This window comes from Pundamilia nyererei, unplaced genomic scaffold (genome assembly GCF_000239375.1).
Source record: "Pundamilia nyererei isolate P.nyererei 1_Seehausen unplaced genomic scaffold, PunNye1.0 scaffold00567, whole genome shotgun sequence".
In the NCBI taxonomy this organism is placed as follows: domain Eukaryota; kingdom Metazoa; phylum Chordata; class Actinopteri; order Cichliformes; family Cichlidae; genus Pundamilia; species Pundamilia nyererei.
This window is the reverse complement of record NW_005187968.1, coordinates 10,722-28,229: the sequence shown is the minus strand read 5'-3', so window position 1 is coordinate 28,229 and position 17,508 is coordinate 10,722. Positions and strand designations below refer to the sequence as shown.

General features: G+C 41.2%; 1 protein-coding gene across 1 annotated transcript; it reads right to left on the bottom strand.

The window, feature by feature from the left end:
* Positions 1 to 521: 521 nt before the first annotated feature.
* Positions 522 to 15,006, bottom strand: LOC102193357 (uncharacterized). Its single transcript, XM_013907866.1, has 6 exons — positions 14,874 to 15,006; positions 12,200 to 12,375; positions 10,351 to 10,858; positions 10,006 to 10,302; positions 9,149 to 9,294; positions 522 to 872 (listed from the first exon to the last, which is right to left on the bottom strand). Exons 1-6 carry the CDS (start codon positions 15,004 to 15,006, stop codon positions 522 to 524), a joined length of 1,611 nt encoding a protein of 536 aa, XP_013763320.1.
* Between the last annotated feature and the right edge of the window lie 2,502 nt (positions 15,007 to 17,508).

Below are 17,508 nucleotides of genomic sequence, written 5' to 3'. Positions count from 1 at the left end.
TTTTTACACATACAAATCTTTTTTACAAGTACAAAATATTTATGACCACATTTTGAGCCCATAAGTTTGGCTCTACTATCTGGATGAAGCTTACAACCACCTCAGCTTTCTCAGGGGGAAGACAGATGGCATTACACAGCCCAAAGATGGGCTGTATACTGGCTGACCTCACCCTGGGGACCGGCATGGGTGCTGGGGCAGACCAGACATGGACATCCTTGGTTTAACAGGTTTAAGAGTGAACTGACGTGGGGATGACTGAACCAAACTTGACAAAAGCTGAACTGACAGAACCTGAACTGAGTGTCTTAGACCTGGTAACATTGCTCACAGTTTTTCCTTTAACAGCACTTACAGGCAAGTGACTATTGTCTTTGATTTTTCCCTGTTCAAAGGGAGCTATGTCATCATCCAAAAGAGAGATTCCAACAGTGTCTGGGGTGAGTTTATTGTTCTTTTCAGTCATGGGTTCAGGTGGAATGTGTGAAAGGCAGTCCTTATAAGTCACCACTGGGAGTTGCTCAGCAGGTGAAAAGTGACGGCGGCGTGAGCGTCGCTTCCTCCAAGGCAAGGAAGCCCTGGGCGTACAGCTGAGCCTCTGACATGCGGGACGGCAACGCAGAAGCTGGAGCGTCGGAAGAAAAACGGAGCACTCCCACCTGAAGCGGCTGAAGCTTGGGTGCGACTGGTGGGGGTTTTCGGCAGCTCCAGGGACCTTTGAGAGCTAGCCGAGTTCCACAGAATATGCGCTCACAATCAGGAGTGCGCCACGGCTTCCAGCGGAGCTCTTCATCCAGCTGGGCGAAGGCAGCCTCACGCATACAGCCGTAAGTCCGCTGGGTCCATGTTCTCTCACAGTCTGCCGGGACAAACTGTGTGAAGTGCGAAGAGTGGACCCAGGTGCGGACATACTAAAACTCAACTTTAACTGAAGATGAGCTGTTTATTAAGGCAGACGAAATGGTACAAAAATAAAATGGCCAACAAAAGACACAGACGTGACAACATGAACTTCACAACATAAGACACACAGACATGAAACACATGAGAGGCAAGGGAGACTTAAACATAGAGGAGAAGACACAAAGGAAATCTAAGAAACAATGAACTACAGCAACAACCTGGGCATGACAGGAAAGAACTTAGGTAACTTAAAGAACTTAAATATAAGACAAAAAACATCAAAATATATATACACTCAAAACGCTGAGCCAAATGGCCCAGGATCGTGACATATACTCTGGAATCAAAAGTATTATAAGGCTACAATTTAGTATTTAAGTGACTAAAAGAGTGAGGAAAAGAGGTAACTTCATAATTTGATAACTTTATAAATTTGAGAGATTTGTCATACGCATATGATTTGAAAAAAGACAGCTTCTTTTTCACATAGTTCTCAAAAAAAGACCTGATCTCATAGCAGAAATGGCCTGGAATATTGATATAATCAAATCAATTGTCCCTTAGCCTAAGGCCAGTCTGTCCACCAAACTTCAAGAAATCCATTTCTGCTGGCAGACAGACTAGCATGGAAGAAAGCATAACCTCTTTCACAAGGGAGATAAACCCTCAACTGTGAATCAAACAAAGGCATTTATATCAGTATCTGACACCGCAGTATATGAAACGTCATATATATTACATAAAACACATCAGCCTCTATTAAACTACATGAATCAACATGATAGCCCTCTTCCTTGTGTGTGTGTGTGTGTGTGTGTGTGTGTGTGTGTGTGCGTGTGTGTGTGTGTGTGTGTCTTTGTCTTCATTACATTTTGAGAACACTTACAGCACACTCCAACTCTGTAAATTAAAGAAGGAAAGAGAACCCTCCCCACAATACCAACCAAAGTTTAGTGCTTTAGTGTGCTTAGGAACGTTAATACAGTATTTACACTTGGTGGTGTAAAATGGTTAAGTGATGACGTGACGAATCCTACTTCCGGGCCTAAAGTAGTCTGCGTTTAATATGGCTTTTGTGTTGTTAACATGTTTAATGTTTTATATTTTCTTCTATTTAATCTCAAAAAGCTCCTAAAACAGTCAGTGATCACTGTTGACCTCCCTCGGCTTTTATTACCGCTAATCATTTATTTAAGCTCAGTTTTTAAAACCTTAGGATGTAACTACAGCCCAGCCCATGCAGCAGTATATGAATGACTAACCTCGTATTGTGGATGGATTATCTCAGTTGTTCTCCTGGCTGAAGTTTGGTCCTTTTACAGCATCCTGCCATGCGATTACATTTGTTCCTGACCACCGAGAACACTCATGCTAACTTTTATCGAGTGGAAAAAAAGTTAGCTTGTTTATATTATGCTAACAAAGCTGTGTCGCTAGCGGTCACGTAGCACATCATTATATACCAGCTAGCCCAACTTCAGTAACCCTACAAACGTCACTGCTGTTTAGTTTTCTGTCTTCATTTATGCTGGAAGTGATAGCAGAGCTGTACGTTTTAATTTGTTTCCAAAACCCCGCAGTCAGGACATGCTATATTGTATTTAGATAGAAGCTAGCGAGCTAACTCCCTGCTAACTTCTAACTCCGTTAAATGTCATAAATTCCGTTTTCATGGATGCCTGGATGTTAAACTCAATTGTTACACCTGGTAGAGCAGAACTCTGATCATTTTATTAAAGATGAAAGACTTTAGACAGTTTTTCAACTCTCAGTAATGCCATAGTGATCGTTTGATATATGGACCTGCAGCGGGGTTTAGGCCCAGACACGGCTAGTGACGTCAGACTGAACAACCGCATAGCATTGTATAAGTTGCAAACACACACTAAGCTAAAACGCACACATTGAAGCAGCAAACATCACTGGAGGCTAACTCTTAGATTAGTTGCTGATAGTAAGTTTCTTAAACAAATAAGAAGATAGGTGTCACATTGAAAAATGCCTGAGGATCTTAAATTCAATACTATTAACAGATAAAATATGTTTTAGTCCTAAACTTATGCTAGTAATGCATCAATAACCGGCTTTTTCTGTCTGCCTGTGTATGCTGGAGATCCAAATGCTAAGCTAATTACTTAGCCATGCTTTTCACATCTGTATTTATTAGCTGCTAAGCTAAAGTAATATAAAACAATGTTCCAAATAGTCAATATATATAAGAAGACGTACTGGACTTGAGTAACTCAGATTTAAGTTTTCACATTCACGCTTGAACGATTACATTTATTTGTAATTTTGATTTTCTTCTGCTTAACTGAAATCTGTTGATGGTTGCAGGGTAGGCAGCTTATTCCAGATGTACTTTTCCCCAGCAACATTTTGCAGTTTTTTCCAGAAGATTTGAGTTGTTCCCTGTGATGGGAATAACGGCGTTACAGGTAATGGCTTTAGTAATGGCGGTACTTTTTTCAGTAACGAGTAATGTAACTAATTATTATTGCAATCGTTACAACGCCATTACCATTACGAACAAAAAATGCAGTCGCGTAACTATTTTTCAACAAACAGACGGTTGAAGCTGTGTTCAGCTTACCGCATCTTATATCAGTTGCTGTAGCAAGTAGCTGTAAGTAATCTGGGAGCTGCAGCTTTCAGCAGCTGTGCGCTCCCGCAGGCAGCAATCGCTGTCTGACAGACGATCACTTTTTGGCACAACACCTGCAGCTAGGGGCCAAAATGAGTGCTGCTGTTTAACTGAGGAAGAATAAAGTAGTCGTGGTAACCCAATCACATGACCACTTTAAGATGACAGGGCAACAAGGTGATATATGCCAGTTTTTACAGTACATTGTGTTGATAGGCCAAGTAAAACCAGAGTTATGATGAACAATATATACGCGTGTTTTTTCCTGAATAGTTTCGTCACGTTTACTGTCTAAGGACAGCAGCGAGCACTCTCTGCTTATGAGCAAAAAAAATAAAACAAAACAAAAAACATGTGTGGGAAAATGCACCATGTCGACCAATCAAAAAATAATATGGCGACATGACATTTGGCTGTTAAGGAAGAGGGGGAAGATTTAGGAGTGATGGCGAGAGAGAAAGAGAGCGAGTTTTGAGATGTGAGAGATTTGTGACGTTTAGCGTGTTTGGAGTGTGTAGTTAATGTGTTGTCTTGTGTAGTTAGTGTGTAGAGTTGTGGATAGTTTTGTGTTGTGTCAGAACAATGAGGCGACTGCTGTCTCCAGGTAGAAACAGGAGTGATACACCTGCTGCTGTCAGACCTGCAGGTATCAGGCTGTGATGTTCTCCTTTATAGTGGACAGAAATTATTTTTTTGGAGTGGCACAAATAATTTGTGTGGCATCTTATTGAATGCAGAACAGCTGATGGTTATGTAAATAGATGTGGTTATTAAAAAAAGGGTAAAAGGTAATTGGCTGCAAATAACTTTGTTGTTTGCAAAACTTGTGCATATGATTTTAAACTTTAAAACATTTAAAGTTATGAAATATGATTCATTAAACATGTTTGTGGTTGTTACAGTAAAAAAATTACTTTTTCTACTCTGATTTTATGTTTTTTGTCTGATTTTAGATCAGTTGTGTTAATACAGTATGTCAACATGAAAAGATAACTGTAAATTCAGACACGTGAGGTTGTGCTGGAAAGGCAGCTTAGTTGGCAGCTTAGTGTCTCACCTTTCTACTTCTGTTTCTTCCCGTCTAACGGTTCCTTGTCCAGTGCTTTCTGGACTTCCAACAGTTCCTTCACTGTATTTTCAAGTCAGGATAACTGCTGGATTCTCTCAAAGAAAAGATCTTTGCACACATAAGGAGACGTGCTCAGAAGATGTTGGCTGTCTTTGGATCTACCTTTACACGTGAACAAACATTCTTACTTATAAAATTTCACAAGTCCAGGTACAGATCCTCTCTCTTGGCGATGATCACCTGTCCAGTGTCCATTGTATTTCCACCTCTTGTTGCACTTATTCAAGCCTAAAACAGGCAAGTATTTCTTCACTTAACAAGAAAAAAATAACTGAAAAATACCAGATAAACTAAAAAACTAAATGCAAAGTTGCAACAGCACTTCAAATCTTTAACATTTTGCCAGAACATGCACATTTTGTTTACAGGTCTCTGGACGTAGCGTTTTCAGTGGCAGAAACGTCCAGATGAACAGAATCTACTTTTGGAGATTTACTTACCTTGATTATTGAGAATGCATCAAGACATTTTGTTTACAGTTGTTTTTCTGGATTTGATTAAATAGTGATAAAATGTTTGCATTTTTACAATGCCTGTCTCATATTTTCATTCCCTACAGCATCCACTCTTACCATTGGCAGCTTTATATAATAATAATTTATGTATTATGGAGATAAAAGTAATATTATACGAAACTGAGTTCAGCTTATTGGTGCAGCACTCTACAAGAGTCCCAGGAGCACCTCGGGAAAATTAATTGCCTGCCTTTGGTTTGAATGGTACATAGAGATGTAGCCTAAAGTCCAGTTATATCGAGCATGATGCTGAATCATGCTGGTTCAGCACCTATGATGCAGTTATATAACAGAAACCCAAGTCTCAAAATTATGACTTCTTACTGCTAGTTCAGCTCTTAACCTGCTGAGTTATTCAGCCACTGAGAAAATATGATGATATTATGGACTAGAGCTACAGTTTGTAGTTCATAGACTCACCAAAAAAAAGCAAATAAGCTCATCATGTGACACACAGTGACACCAATTTAATTTACAAGTGGATGAACATAAATAAGATTAACATGTTTCTTACATTTAATAATAATAAGTCTTTGTACACCAAACAGATGTACCGCGTTGTGATCATACAAATAGTCAATATAATTGTTGACTGTGGGAGAAAAAAACAAACATAATTATAAATCAATAAGACTAACAGAGATGACAGAGGAGACATGACACTCAAATATCCCCAATAGAACTACTGGGGATTATTTCACATCAGCAAAGATGGTGGTACAGTGGAAATAAAAGTTTCAGGGAAAAACATGTTTTAACCTTTTGACATTCAGCTGGTCATTAATAACTCATCTAAAGTTAGGATTCAGGTCTGGTTAACCTTCTCAGGTCTGAGCTATTATAGGTGGTAACACTAACCCTGTATTTAGGGCTGCCACGATTGGTCGACTAGTCACGATTACATCGACTATCAAACTCGTCGACGACTGATTTAATAGTCAACGCGTCGTTTGAAGCTTTGTAAGATCCCAAAAGACGCAGGAATAAGTAGCAGGATTTAAGAGTGTAATAACGGACTGAAACAGAAGATGGCAGCACTGCATGTACAAGGATGCCAGCTGCCGTTAAACCCCGAAGAAGAAGAAGAAGCTGTATCACAGAATTCATAGTGCAGCCCACCTCAGTTTCCAACAATGGCGACAGCTAGTTAGTTTTAATGTTACTCTTATTATTCTTTCTGTGTCACAAAATAAACGTTTAACATATTTTCAGGCGAGAATGTAGCTGTGTAAACCTCAAATATCTGCTCAGTTTATCAAGACACCACATATTTTCAAAAGCGCTCCGACGTTTTCGGAGACGTCTGTTACCCACTAGCTCGATAGCTAGCCGGGGGCTAGGCTCACTAGAGCCGGGAGAACACCGGACTCCCGGCAGATCGTTTTCAAACCCACCGCCGTATTTCGCTACTCAGGTTAAACATGATATATGAGTCACTTAGATAACTTAACAATGTTATTGTTTGGCTTTTTTCAGTGTTTTATTTGTTCCTGAGTAAATCGGTTTGGCTGAGATTAAAGTTTTTACACAGCTGAATAAACGTCAAGCAGACAGCTGATTATCAGAAGTGTGAGATGCTCCAGAATTTACTCCGGTGTCCTGTTATATTTTAGATAGCAAGGAGTTTATTAAACTTCACCGAAACAATCTGCAAATTTCATTAAAATTTAATAAACTCTCATCTTGTCTTTATTGTTAGTTAGCACAGACCTTAAACACTTAAAGCTGTAAGCTAATGATAGTTATATAAGAGCAGATGCTGCTGGTGCAATAAGCTGTACGTTTTACGTCCAATGGATGATGATCTGATTAGTCGACTATCAAAATAATCGTTTGTGGCAGCCCTAACTGTATTGTAAAGATAGGAAAATGGAATTTTTAGGAAAACCAATCCAAAAGATTTTTGACAAGGTTCCTGGAAGTATTCCATGATGGCTCCTGAGTGAAAGTATTGCTGTGTCCAAATTCAAGACCTGCATCCTTCGAGGGACCCGGCCTTCACGGTCAACATAGGCCGGGTCCTTCGAAGACCCAGAAGGCTGTAAGTGCGAGGCTGTGAAATGGGACGGTCTAGCCTTCAGATTTGTGTCACCGCTGTCTCAGTGGAGTTTAATAAAATCAGCCGTCTGCTCCTTGCTCCCTAAAATATAACAGGACACTGGAGTAAATTCTCCAGCATCTCACACTTCTGATAATCAGCTGTCTGCTTGACGTTTATTCAGCTGTGTAAAAACTAGAACTTTAATCTCAGCCAAACAGATTTACTCAGGAACAAATAAAACACTGAAAAAAGCCAAATAATAACATTTTTAAGTTGTCTAAGTGACTTATGTATCATGTTTAACCTGAGTAGTGTAAAACCGCAGGGTCTGAAAACGATGTGCCGGGAGTTTCCGCCTGCTCTAGTGAGCCTTGAACCCCGGCTAGCTATCGAACTGGTGGGTAACAGACGTCTCCGAAAACGTCGGAGCGCTTTTGCAAATATGCAATGTCTTGATAAATCGAGCAGATATTTGAGGTTTACACAGCTACATTCTCCCTGAAAATATGTTAAAAGTTTATTTTGTGACCCAGAAAGAGGAATATTAAAACTAAGTAGCTGCCTCCGTTGATGGAAACTGGAATTGGCTGCACTATGAATTCTAGGACAGGTTGGGCATCGAAGGATACAACTGACCCATCCTTCAAATCTGGGGAAATGAAGGACGCATTTGTCGGACGCATTTGTCGGAGTCTTCGAATTTGGGCAGCTTTCGTCGCCTGGCTGTGATGTCATCGGTCTGCAAATGCGGCCTCTGAATTTGGACACAGCTTATTTGGACTTTGGCTGAAGTCTATGCGAGCGGACTCTGGATATAAAAATCTAGCCCAAAAGTCTAACTGAATTAGCATCACTCATTTTTAGACAAAATAAAAGACTTAGTGTATTTTCATTGTGCATAGATTTTTTTGGGTGAAACAAACCGGCTATGTAATAATGCACAGGCTAAAACTGGACTATGTGTTTTAGCCTGTGCATTATTACATGAACTATTCCATGTACTGATGAAATGCCATTCACAATATTTTTGCCCAGTATATGAAGTTCATGTGGAGGTTTTCTTATACATAAATTACATAAAGAATTAAAACTACTTGTGCTAGAATTGGTCTAAGCATAAGCATTAATATGCCTTTTTTAATTTATGCCTAAAATGTTTTTTATTAATAAATGTCAACATTCTCAATTTGTGGTACAGTACCACATTGTGATGAAAAGAAATTGAGGTTTGTTTGATTGTTTCCTCTTTTTTGCTTGCAGTGGGTGCATCCATTTGTTTTTTGCCATCACAAAGTGGTTGTGGAGTGGTGCACGGTGAGCGTGTGCATGCGACGAGCTTGTGCGTGAGACTGTGTGCGTATGAGGCTGCGTACAGCGTGTCTGTATCTGGCAGACATCAGGTTGTACAATAAAGGATTGATGGCGGCACTGAGGTAGAAGAGCACGGAGGACACAAGATTAAAATACTGAGACAGATAATATAAAAAGTACAAGTGTGTATCAGGGGGTGCGTATGTGTCGCTGAAGACTGTGTCATTGTAGGTGTGGTCATAGTGCAGCTCTGTAGATGCTGCAGAATAGGCAGTTGTGGGGATGGGAGGCGCTGTTTCAGGTTTGTCATGTTGGGACTTTACGGTAATTGATAGCTTACTTTGCAGGCTGTGTGTGATTGTGTTTGTGCTTCTTTGCAGTTGGTTATGTGTGTTTCTGTTGTCTGGTTGTGTATTAATAACATGAGCCGAAACATTTTTATTTTGAGTGTGTCCATTATGTATGTCGGTCTTTTCATGTCGCCCTTTTGTGTGTGACATGATATGAGAGTGCAAGGACAGTGTTTCAGTGTTTATGTCCAGGTCTAAGTGGCTAGGTGGGTTAGTAACAGTGGGTATGGTGACATCTTTTCTGTCCATGCTGACATCCGGATGCGTGATAGTGTCTGACTGGGAGTTAGTGTCCAGGTAAGTTTCCTGTCTCTCAGTCCCAGTGCCCAGAGAAAGAGAAAATATGGTTCGACCAACATGGAACGGCAGCCAACACAAGACGAACGCCAAGACGATCACTCCTGAAGAAAAAAAGATGAGAACATTAAGTCAGAACCGCCAACGTTCCAGATCGAGTCCTGACCAATCACGGCACGTACTACATGGACTACAGTATGCAAACGTCTTTGCCCACCCCTCAGTTTTTTTATATGTTGTTTTAAAAAATGGAAAATAGGCACAGCCATTAATGTAACCATGTACAAACATACATGGAAATACAGGTCAAATGAGCGTCTGAGTCAGTATTAGGTATGACTGCCTTTATGAACTCTCTCAGGCAGCTTTCGTATAATTTCTTGAAGCAGTCTTCAGGACTAGTTCTCCAGGCTTTTTGAAAGCTCATCTTTGGATGTTTGTGACCCTTTGGTTCCATTCTGTATCAAGCTGTTTCTATACGGCTCCATGACGGACAGGCTTCCAAGAACGAACTAACCCATCAACAACTCTACCAACGTAAATAAAACAAAAAACAAAACTGCTTGAATATCCCCCCCAAAACAAAAAACATGTCTTTCACCTGGCCGCCATACTGGTGAGAATTTAAAAGAATTTGAAATTTTCAAATTTGGAGACTCATCACTCTGACACTCCTTTTTTCAGTCCAGTTCCCAGCAGGGGCTACAGTAGGTGGATCAACTGAAAGGTGTGTGTGTGTGTGTGTGTGTGTGTGTGTGTGTGTGTGTGTGTGTGTGTGTGTGTGTGTGTGTGTGTGTGTGTGTGTGCTTCCTCACCCAGCATTTTGACAGTGTTCCTGTGACTCTGGTCTCTACGGCTGCTTTTTGGGCGGAGCCACAGTGTGCGCCCAATGAGACTATATACCACTCCCAGAATGCAGAGAGGTACCAAGAAATACAAATTGGAGAGAATCATCATGGCTGACAACAGGCCAGAGGAGATGGCAAAATGTGTACAGCGGCACTCTCTCTTGTCAGTCTCTCCCCCACGGCCTTCATTGGAGCTTCGGTCCATTCCTCCTCCCTCGTCTTCCTTTTTGTTTTGCTGCTCTCCCTCTAATCCCATCTTTCCGTCTCCCTCCCTTCCATGTTCAACTGTATGTTTTTCAAGTTTCATTTCACCTTTGTCTTCCGGTGGCCTGTTATCTACTTCTGCTGTTTCTGTCTCCACTTTTTCTCCGATCCATTTCAGTTCACCAGCTCGTTCCTCCCAACTCTTTGTCTCTTTTTCACCCCACTTTATTCCCTCTGGGCCTCCATCCATGTGTCTGCTTTCTTTTTCTCCTCCACCCATCGTAAACCCTCCCTGATCTCCTTCCCTGCCTGTCCACCCCCCGTCTTCTTTCCATTGGATGAGCCCGAGGTCTTCTCGTCCAACGTCCTCCACTCCAACCATGACCAGCACTGGTGCGGCACTCACAGCCGCACTCAGCCAGAGGCAGCCTATGATGGCCCGGGTTCTGCGCCGTGTCACTACTGTCTTGGCTGTGATCGGCCAGCAGACTGCCAGGTATCTCTCCAGGGAGAGGAAGGTGATGTGGAGGATGGTGCAGAAGGTGCAGCACTCTGAGAGGAACATAGTCAGCTTACAGGCAAGGTCTCCCAGGGGCCAGGGCCGGGGCCTCCAGAGCTTGGAGAGACAGAACAATTATTTTCCTCTGATTGCATTTTATACCTTTTTTAACCTGTAAAGAATATGTGAGCAGTGCATAGCATGTCAACAGACTCAGATAAGAACAAGTATTTAATATTAACTCAGCTGCTTAGTTTAAATGAACATTCTGAAAACTACTTTATTATAAGAAAATCATAATTTTCTACTTATCAAGACAAAAGGTATCGTTTTTTAGTCAGTGCCCACCTAACCAGAGCGAACCCCCACAGGCACACGAGAGCATGCAAACTCCACACACAACTGCCCCACTGTGACCAGATCATCCTCACTGAACTGAGCTTTTAGCTCCTTTAATGCCACCCTTCCTGTCGGCCCATCTGTTGATTGGCTGTATGCTTCAGATGACTATTTTAAAGATGTCTTCTCTTTATGAAATTATACAGAGTGCTGCCTTCCTCCAATCACCCCAACCAGTCACAGTAGATGGCCTCTGCTCCCTGAGCCAGCTCCTGCAGGAGGTTTCTTTCCTGTTATAAGGGAGTTTTTCCTTCCTACTAGCACCAAAATTGTGTGCTCATAGAGTTGTCTGATTTTTAGGGTTGTCTCCATTTTCTCCACTGTAGGATCTTTACATTACAATATAAAGCACCTTGAGGCACCTGTTGCTGTGATTTGGGGCTATATAAGTACAAAGAAACTGTCTGAAATTCAGTGCTCAGCTCAGTCTGAAGCCTGTCTTTGAGTTTGTACGTACACAGACCTCGTTATGTAAACCATGTTTTACTGAGCGTCTGCCATTCTGACAATATATATGAAAGAAAAATTAAAAACTTATTAGGGCTCTTTATTATTGTGGCAACATATGGGTTAGTTGTAACGTTTGTTCTTCAAGCTCTTGGCGTCTTACAGAATCAAAGGCCAGATCTGTCTTTGCTTGTGTTAATTAAGTTACGCTGCACAAGGAATATGATAAAAACCCATGCAACTAACAAAAATATGACTTGTTATTTATCCACATACTTAAAGTGATTGTGCCAAGCCCGCGATAGAAGAGTGATTTAAGATTTCTCTAAGTGTGACACAAGCTTTCAATGTAACAAGATTTCATTTAGAGGCAGGGGTCCCCTGAGGGGAAGGCAACAATAACATCTTTAAACAATTACTAGAAAACACAAACAGGAAGCAAATCTATTGTGCCTGCTTTGTTCACCCAATGGAGTGATTTTCTGTGACTCGACTAAACCTAACTAACATCATGATCTGATTGCTTAGTGCCACAACGTGGCTGTAGGTCTGGTGTTCAGGCCAAAGTAAAGCAAGCATGCATTACAAAATATGCACTGTGTCAGTAGATACCTTATATAAATCCAGAGGCAGCAGCAGGAGTATCAGCAGATCACTAACAGCCATGCTGCTCAGGTAGAGGTAGGTGGAGGTTCTCATGTGTGGACGCAGCCAAACCACCAGAATTGTTAGTATATTTCCCAGGAGGCCAAATAACATCAGGGGGATGTAAATCACAGTCACGCACACTGCAAGAAGAAATAATTATCTGTTTTTATCAGATCTCAATTTGATCTGTTTCCATCTATCTTCCTCATATACATAACACACACACGCATATATATACATATATACAGGGGTGCACATACGTGGTCCGCAGGTGTGCATGCGCTGTCAAAATAAAAAACGCGCACCAGATAAGAAGTTGTCCGCTAGAGTGGGATTTTCATGGCACCACCTCTCTGTGCGTTCATCATTTGTTTGAAGCCAGCTCACCTCCTGCAACCACTTTTCCGAGAATACGTGCTTCTTTTGTGGTTCGGACTCCTGACATTTCTTTGGAGGTGGAGGAACACCAAAGTAACTGCTTAAAGGAGCTTCTTCGACATCTTTAAGAGTTCTAAACAAACTCTGTCCTCCTCCAGAAAATCTTATGTACGCAAACGCGCGTCGCAATTTCTTATGTGGTGCGCGTCTTTTATTTTGACAGCGCATGCGCACCTGTGGACCACTTATGTGCAGCCCTGTATATATGTATATATATGTGTGTGTGTGTGTGTGTGTGTGTGTGTGTGTGTGTGTGTGTGTGTGTATTTTTTTTACATATTGTATAGATTTCTTCACAAATAATTCAATGAAACTATAGCCAGCAGCTGGTTAGCTTAGCTTAGCACCAACCATAGATTGTACATTAAGGTGGACATGCCTTTTCAGCACAGATAATAAAAAGGATCAACATTTCCAGATACTAGACAAAGAGTGTAGCTAGAATCATGTCCTCATATTACCACCGCTGCCTGCTTGATATAATGAGAAAACGACAAGGAGAATGCAGGATCTGCCTGGAAACACAGGCTTCACAGGCTAGCAACATGTGAAATACCTGGAAAGGCTTCTGACTCTAATAAGGACGTCATTAGAGTCAGACCTTTTATTTCTTAGAAGAGTTGCCCCCCTTTCCTTATCACTGACTGCATACAAGGAGAAAATAAAACCAGTCAAAGATTAGGCCAGTGTTGCCAACTTAGCGACTTTTCACAACAAGCAGCGGTGCTGCTGTGGGCACCTCGCCCGTGCCAAAGTGCTCACGGGCGGAGGATAGTCCACCCCCAGCAGGAGATGTTCACCCCTATGCGTCCAAACTGCAAATGAATCGCACATGAGCGAAGCCGCTGCTCCCGCACTGACTGTAATGCAGTCAGTTCTTCTTTTACTCTTATGCTGTTTTGTGGATCACAAGGTTTAAAACTACTAATAAACACACAAACACACACAGAGTAACTCCACCAGAGCGCCTATTTCGGATCACAGCCGGTCCAAGCCCGGGTAAAGGAGCAGGGTTGGAATTGTGACATTAAAAAACAATAATTGCTAAAAGAAATTTAATTTGTAGTTCTAAATAAACTCTAACTGCATTTTTTACTCACTTTATGTCTCTTCCACGATGTTATTTTTCTCTCCTACAACATAGGTTACAATGACGTTAGCATGACCAATTGTGCAAATTAGGCGATGACATCGTTTAGCTTTAAGCCAATAGCGATTTTCCTTAATGAGGAGTTGGCAACAACTTCAATAACCATGTGTGGTGTTTCTTGTTATATACACTTTTATATACGCTCTGGACACAAAAAGTGGAAATGGAGAGTGCTAGCTAATAAACAAAAAAAGAAGAAAAGAAAAGGAAACTCTATATGTCATAGGTGTCAAACTCTGGCCCGCGGGCCAAATTTGGCCTGCAGCCTAATTACATTTGGCCCATGAAGCCATACCAAATTACTATTAGAGCTGGCCTACTGGTATTACACAGCTAATATATATATATTGTTTAGTATTAAGCTTTGCTTGTTGCATATTCAGTTTTTCAGCAAAACGTGTTTGAGTCCATAAGAAAAGATTCATTCTTAAATCTGGAGGAATAAATATATTTCAATAAATATTAACGTTATTGAAGGTCAAAGGTCAAAACTGGAACTTTGTTCCAGTTTTGAACTTTGTTCCAGTTTTGACCTTTGGCCCACTGTGTGTTTGAGTTTGACACCCCTGCTATATGTTAAGATAAGCAAACGAGCCTCTGGCATTAGATTTCAGTGCCTTGTGCCATGTTTACATCAGATAAAGTTTACTACTGATATTGACAAATTTAACTAACAGGGACATGTAACCATGCAAGCTTCCACGAACATCTCACAACACAATCCACTGCTGATGAGTTGCTTAGATGTGAGTTGCACAACCCATGAAACCAATCCTTTTATTTAGCCTAAAACCACATGTACAGAGCAAATCAGGTTCCTGGAGTCAAGCAGTACTCAGCATCACCCAGAAAACAGCATTATACACCCAAACTACTTTAACACCAATGGAACGTAAGAGAAAATATGACTTTGAAATATTCAGATACCACAATTTCCTTCAATCAACAATTTGTTCTTTTTCTTTCTAAAGAGAAAGATGCGCTGTAGCTGCAGGTTTTTATTTTTATTATTTTATTTCTAAGACTACTTTTACAACTGTGTTTACCCACCTAATTCAATCAGTCCAAACATAGGTTCCTCCCAGTGGCACTCTTGGTTGGAGCAGTCCTCCGGGAAGCCGGACGTAAGGCCGCAGTTTTTTTCTCCACAGCCACGGCCCCCGTCTACATCCATCAAATCCATGATGGGTGGGGTGCGAGGGGGGAAAGGGTGGGCATCGACAAGAAAAGTGACAGCAGGAAAAGCAGCGGAGTACGTCCCCCGGGTTACAGGGTGCAGAAGTGACGCACGCTGATGGATTTCCTATGGCGCTCGATAGCGGCCGACGCTGACAGCGATGTTCAGGGGAGAGAAACGGTCCAGTTGGAACGAAGAAAAACACATTTAGACGGGTTTACAAGACAAAGCGTTGGCGATGTAAGTGAGTACAGTTAAATTAAAGGTTAACAACAACATTATAGAGTACACACCAGTGTTTACATCGGCCCTAGCTCCAAAGTCACAACTTTATAACATCAAGAAAACCAGTGTACAAATATGGGGACATGCATATTCAACACTGACTGTAATGGTCCGTTTCTCCAAGCAATACTTTTGTACCATGTGGAACAAATAATATCAATGAAAACAACAACAACAAAAACATACATATTTTTTGTATTAGCATTTTCAGATTGAAAAATTAGCCACATGCAAAAACACAGTTATAACCTAAAATACTCACTGACTGAGCCTCGGCGTGTCATGTATCGCTGCTGCGGACACACGTCTGCCTTGGCCGTGACTTACACACCTACCATCTCTCTCTCTTTCTTATACCTCTCTCTCTCATGTCTTACTGTGTACAGCACCCTGCGCACCACATACCTCTTTTACACTACGCCACCTGATGTTTCCTAAGATGCCACCGGCTGTTTCATGTCGTAATGAAATCAAACTTGTTTCAGGACACCTTGTTCTTGTTCAGATGTATCTTTGTAAACCTTTTCTCTGATGGCCGTTTCAGTCAGAAGAGGCTTTCTCGTACAACTCGTCCATTATGAGAAGTTCTTGTTCTTGTTCTAATTGTGCTGTCATGAATATTCGCATTCAGCACGTTAATCGAGGCCTGTGAGATAATAATAATAATAATAATAACTTTATTTATAAAGTGCTTTCAAACAAAGTGCTGTACAACTAAAGGGATAAATAAAATAAAAGCGATACATAGCAACACAGGTAAGAGACACAAGACAAGTTAAAAACAATAAAAATGTAAAAACTAAAAGCCACAGAATTAAGACATGTAGGATGAACAAATGTGTCTTCAACTTAGCTGTAAAAACCTCCACAGAGCAGCCTGCTGACTATCTTGAGGGAGGTTGTTCCACAGAAACAGGCATGAAAAGAAAAAGCTCTCCAACTGTCTTTGTTCAGGCTCTATGAACTTTTAGAAGGCCAGAGTCCTGAGATCGGAGAGCACGAGAACCTGACAAGGTAGCCAATGCAGAGATCTCAGCACAGGGGTAATGTGCTCAAATTTCCCAGTTCTTGTTAAAATGCGAGCAGCTGCATTTGCACCATTTTGCACCCTAACCTCTAAAACTTTTCTTTGGTAGGCCAATAATCAATGCAGGAAGACACAAATGCATGGACAAGAACCTCTGCAGTGTCGCTTGACAGAACTTGTCTGATTCTGGCGATGTATCTCCTGGGTGTCTTGGAGTTTGTCCGAGTATTGCACAGTCTGAGCTTGGGGTGAATTTGATGAGATGTCCACACCTGGGACGATTGTGGCATTGTGTTAATACCTGAATGTTTCAAACCAGCAAACTGCCAAACCTTCTGCTTTTATAGGTGCGCTCACAGTCGCTGATTATCAGTTAACCAGGTTCATTCTCTTGATTGTTACAGATACAGAACGGTTGTTCTTCGTTTGTGACAAACTTTATTTTTCTCGTGACTATTTATAGTTCTGAAGTGGAAATTTAAAGCTCTAAAAGAAATAACTTTCTGAGTTTAAAAAAACCTCTTGGATTGTTAGCTCAGCTTGGTCCCTAACAGGACAATACATTCATGTATTTTACTCAAAGATGTTGTCTAAGCATTTACTTCTGTCTCATAACTATGTACAAATCACTGTCCTTATTTGGAGCAGTTTTTAATTTGTACTTAAAGGTGGAGGCCATAAAACACGAAGACTCATGAACACAATGTATCACAATGGTCATAAGGTGATGTTTTCAAACTTGGCACAAATATTCTCATGGAAAATATCACTGTCATCTCATACAACAAGGTTTTCTCAAGAAGCATAATTAATTCATGAGCAATTATAACATTTTTCACATTTTGTTGATTTTGCTTGTGGGGATAGGTTAATTGAAAAATCTAAATTGCCCATAGGTGTGGATGTGAGTGTGGATGGTTGTCTGTCCCTGTGTGTTGGCGCTGCGACAGACTGGTGTACCCCGCCTCTCGCCCTATGACAGCTAGGATAGGCTCCAGCACCCCCGCGACCCTGAAAAGGATAAGTGGATAGATGGATGGACATTTTGTTGATAATCCAAGTGATCCCAAATAATCAAAGAGTTGGCAGTTCGTCTTGTAACCGGAAGGTTGCCGGTTCGAGCCCCGGCTCGCACAGTCTCGGTCGTTGTGTCCTTGGGCAAGACTAGAGATGGGTATCGTTTAGGTTTTATCCGA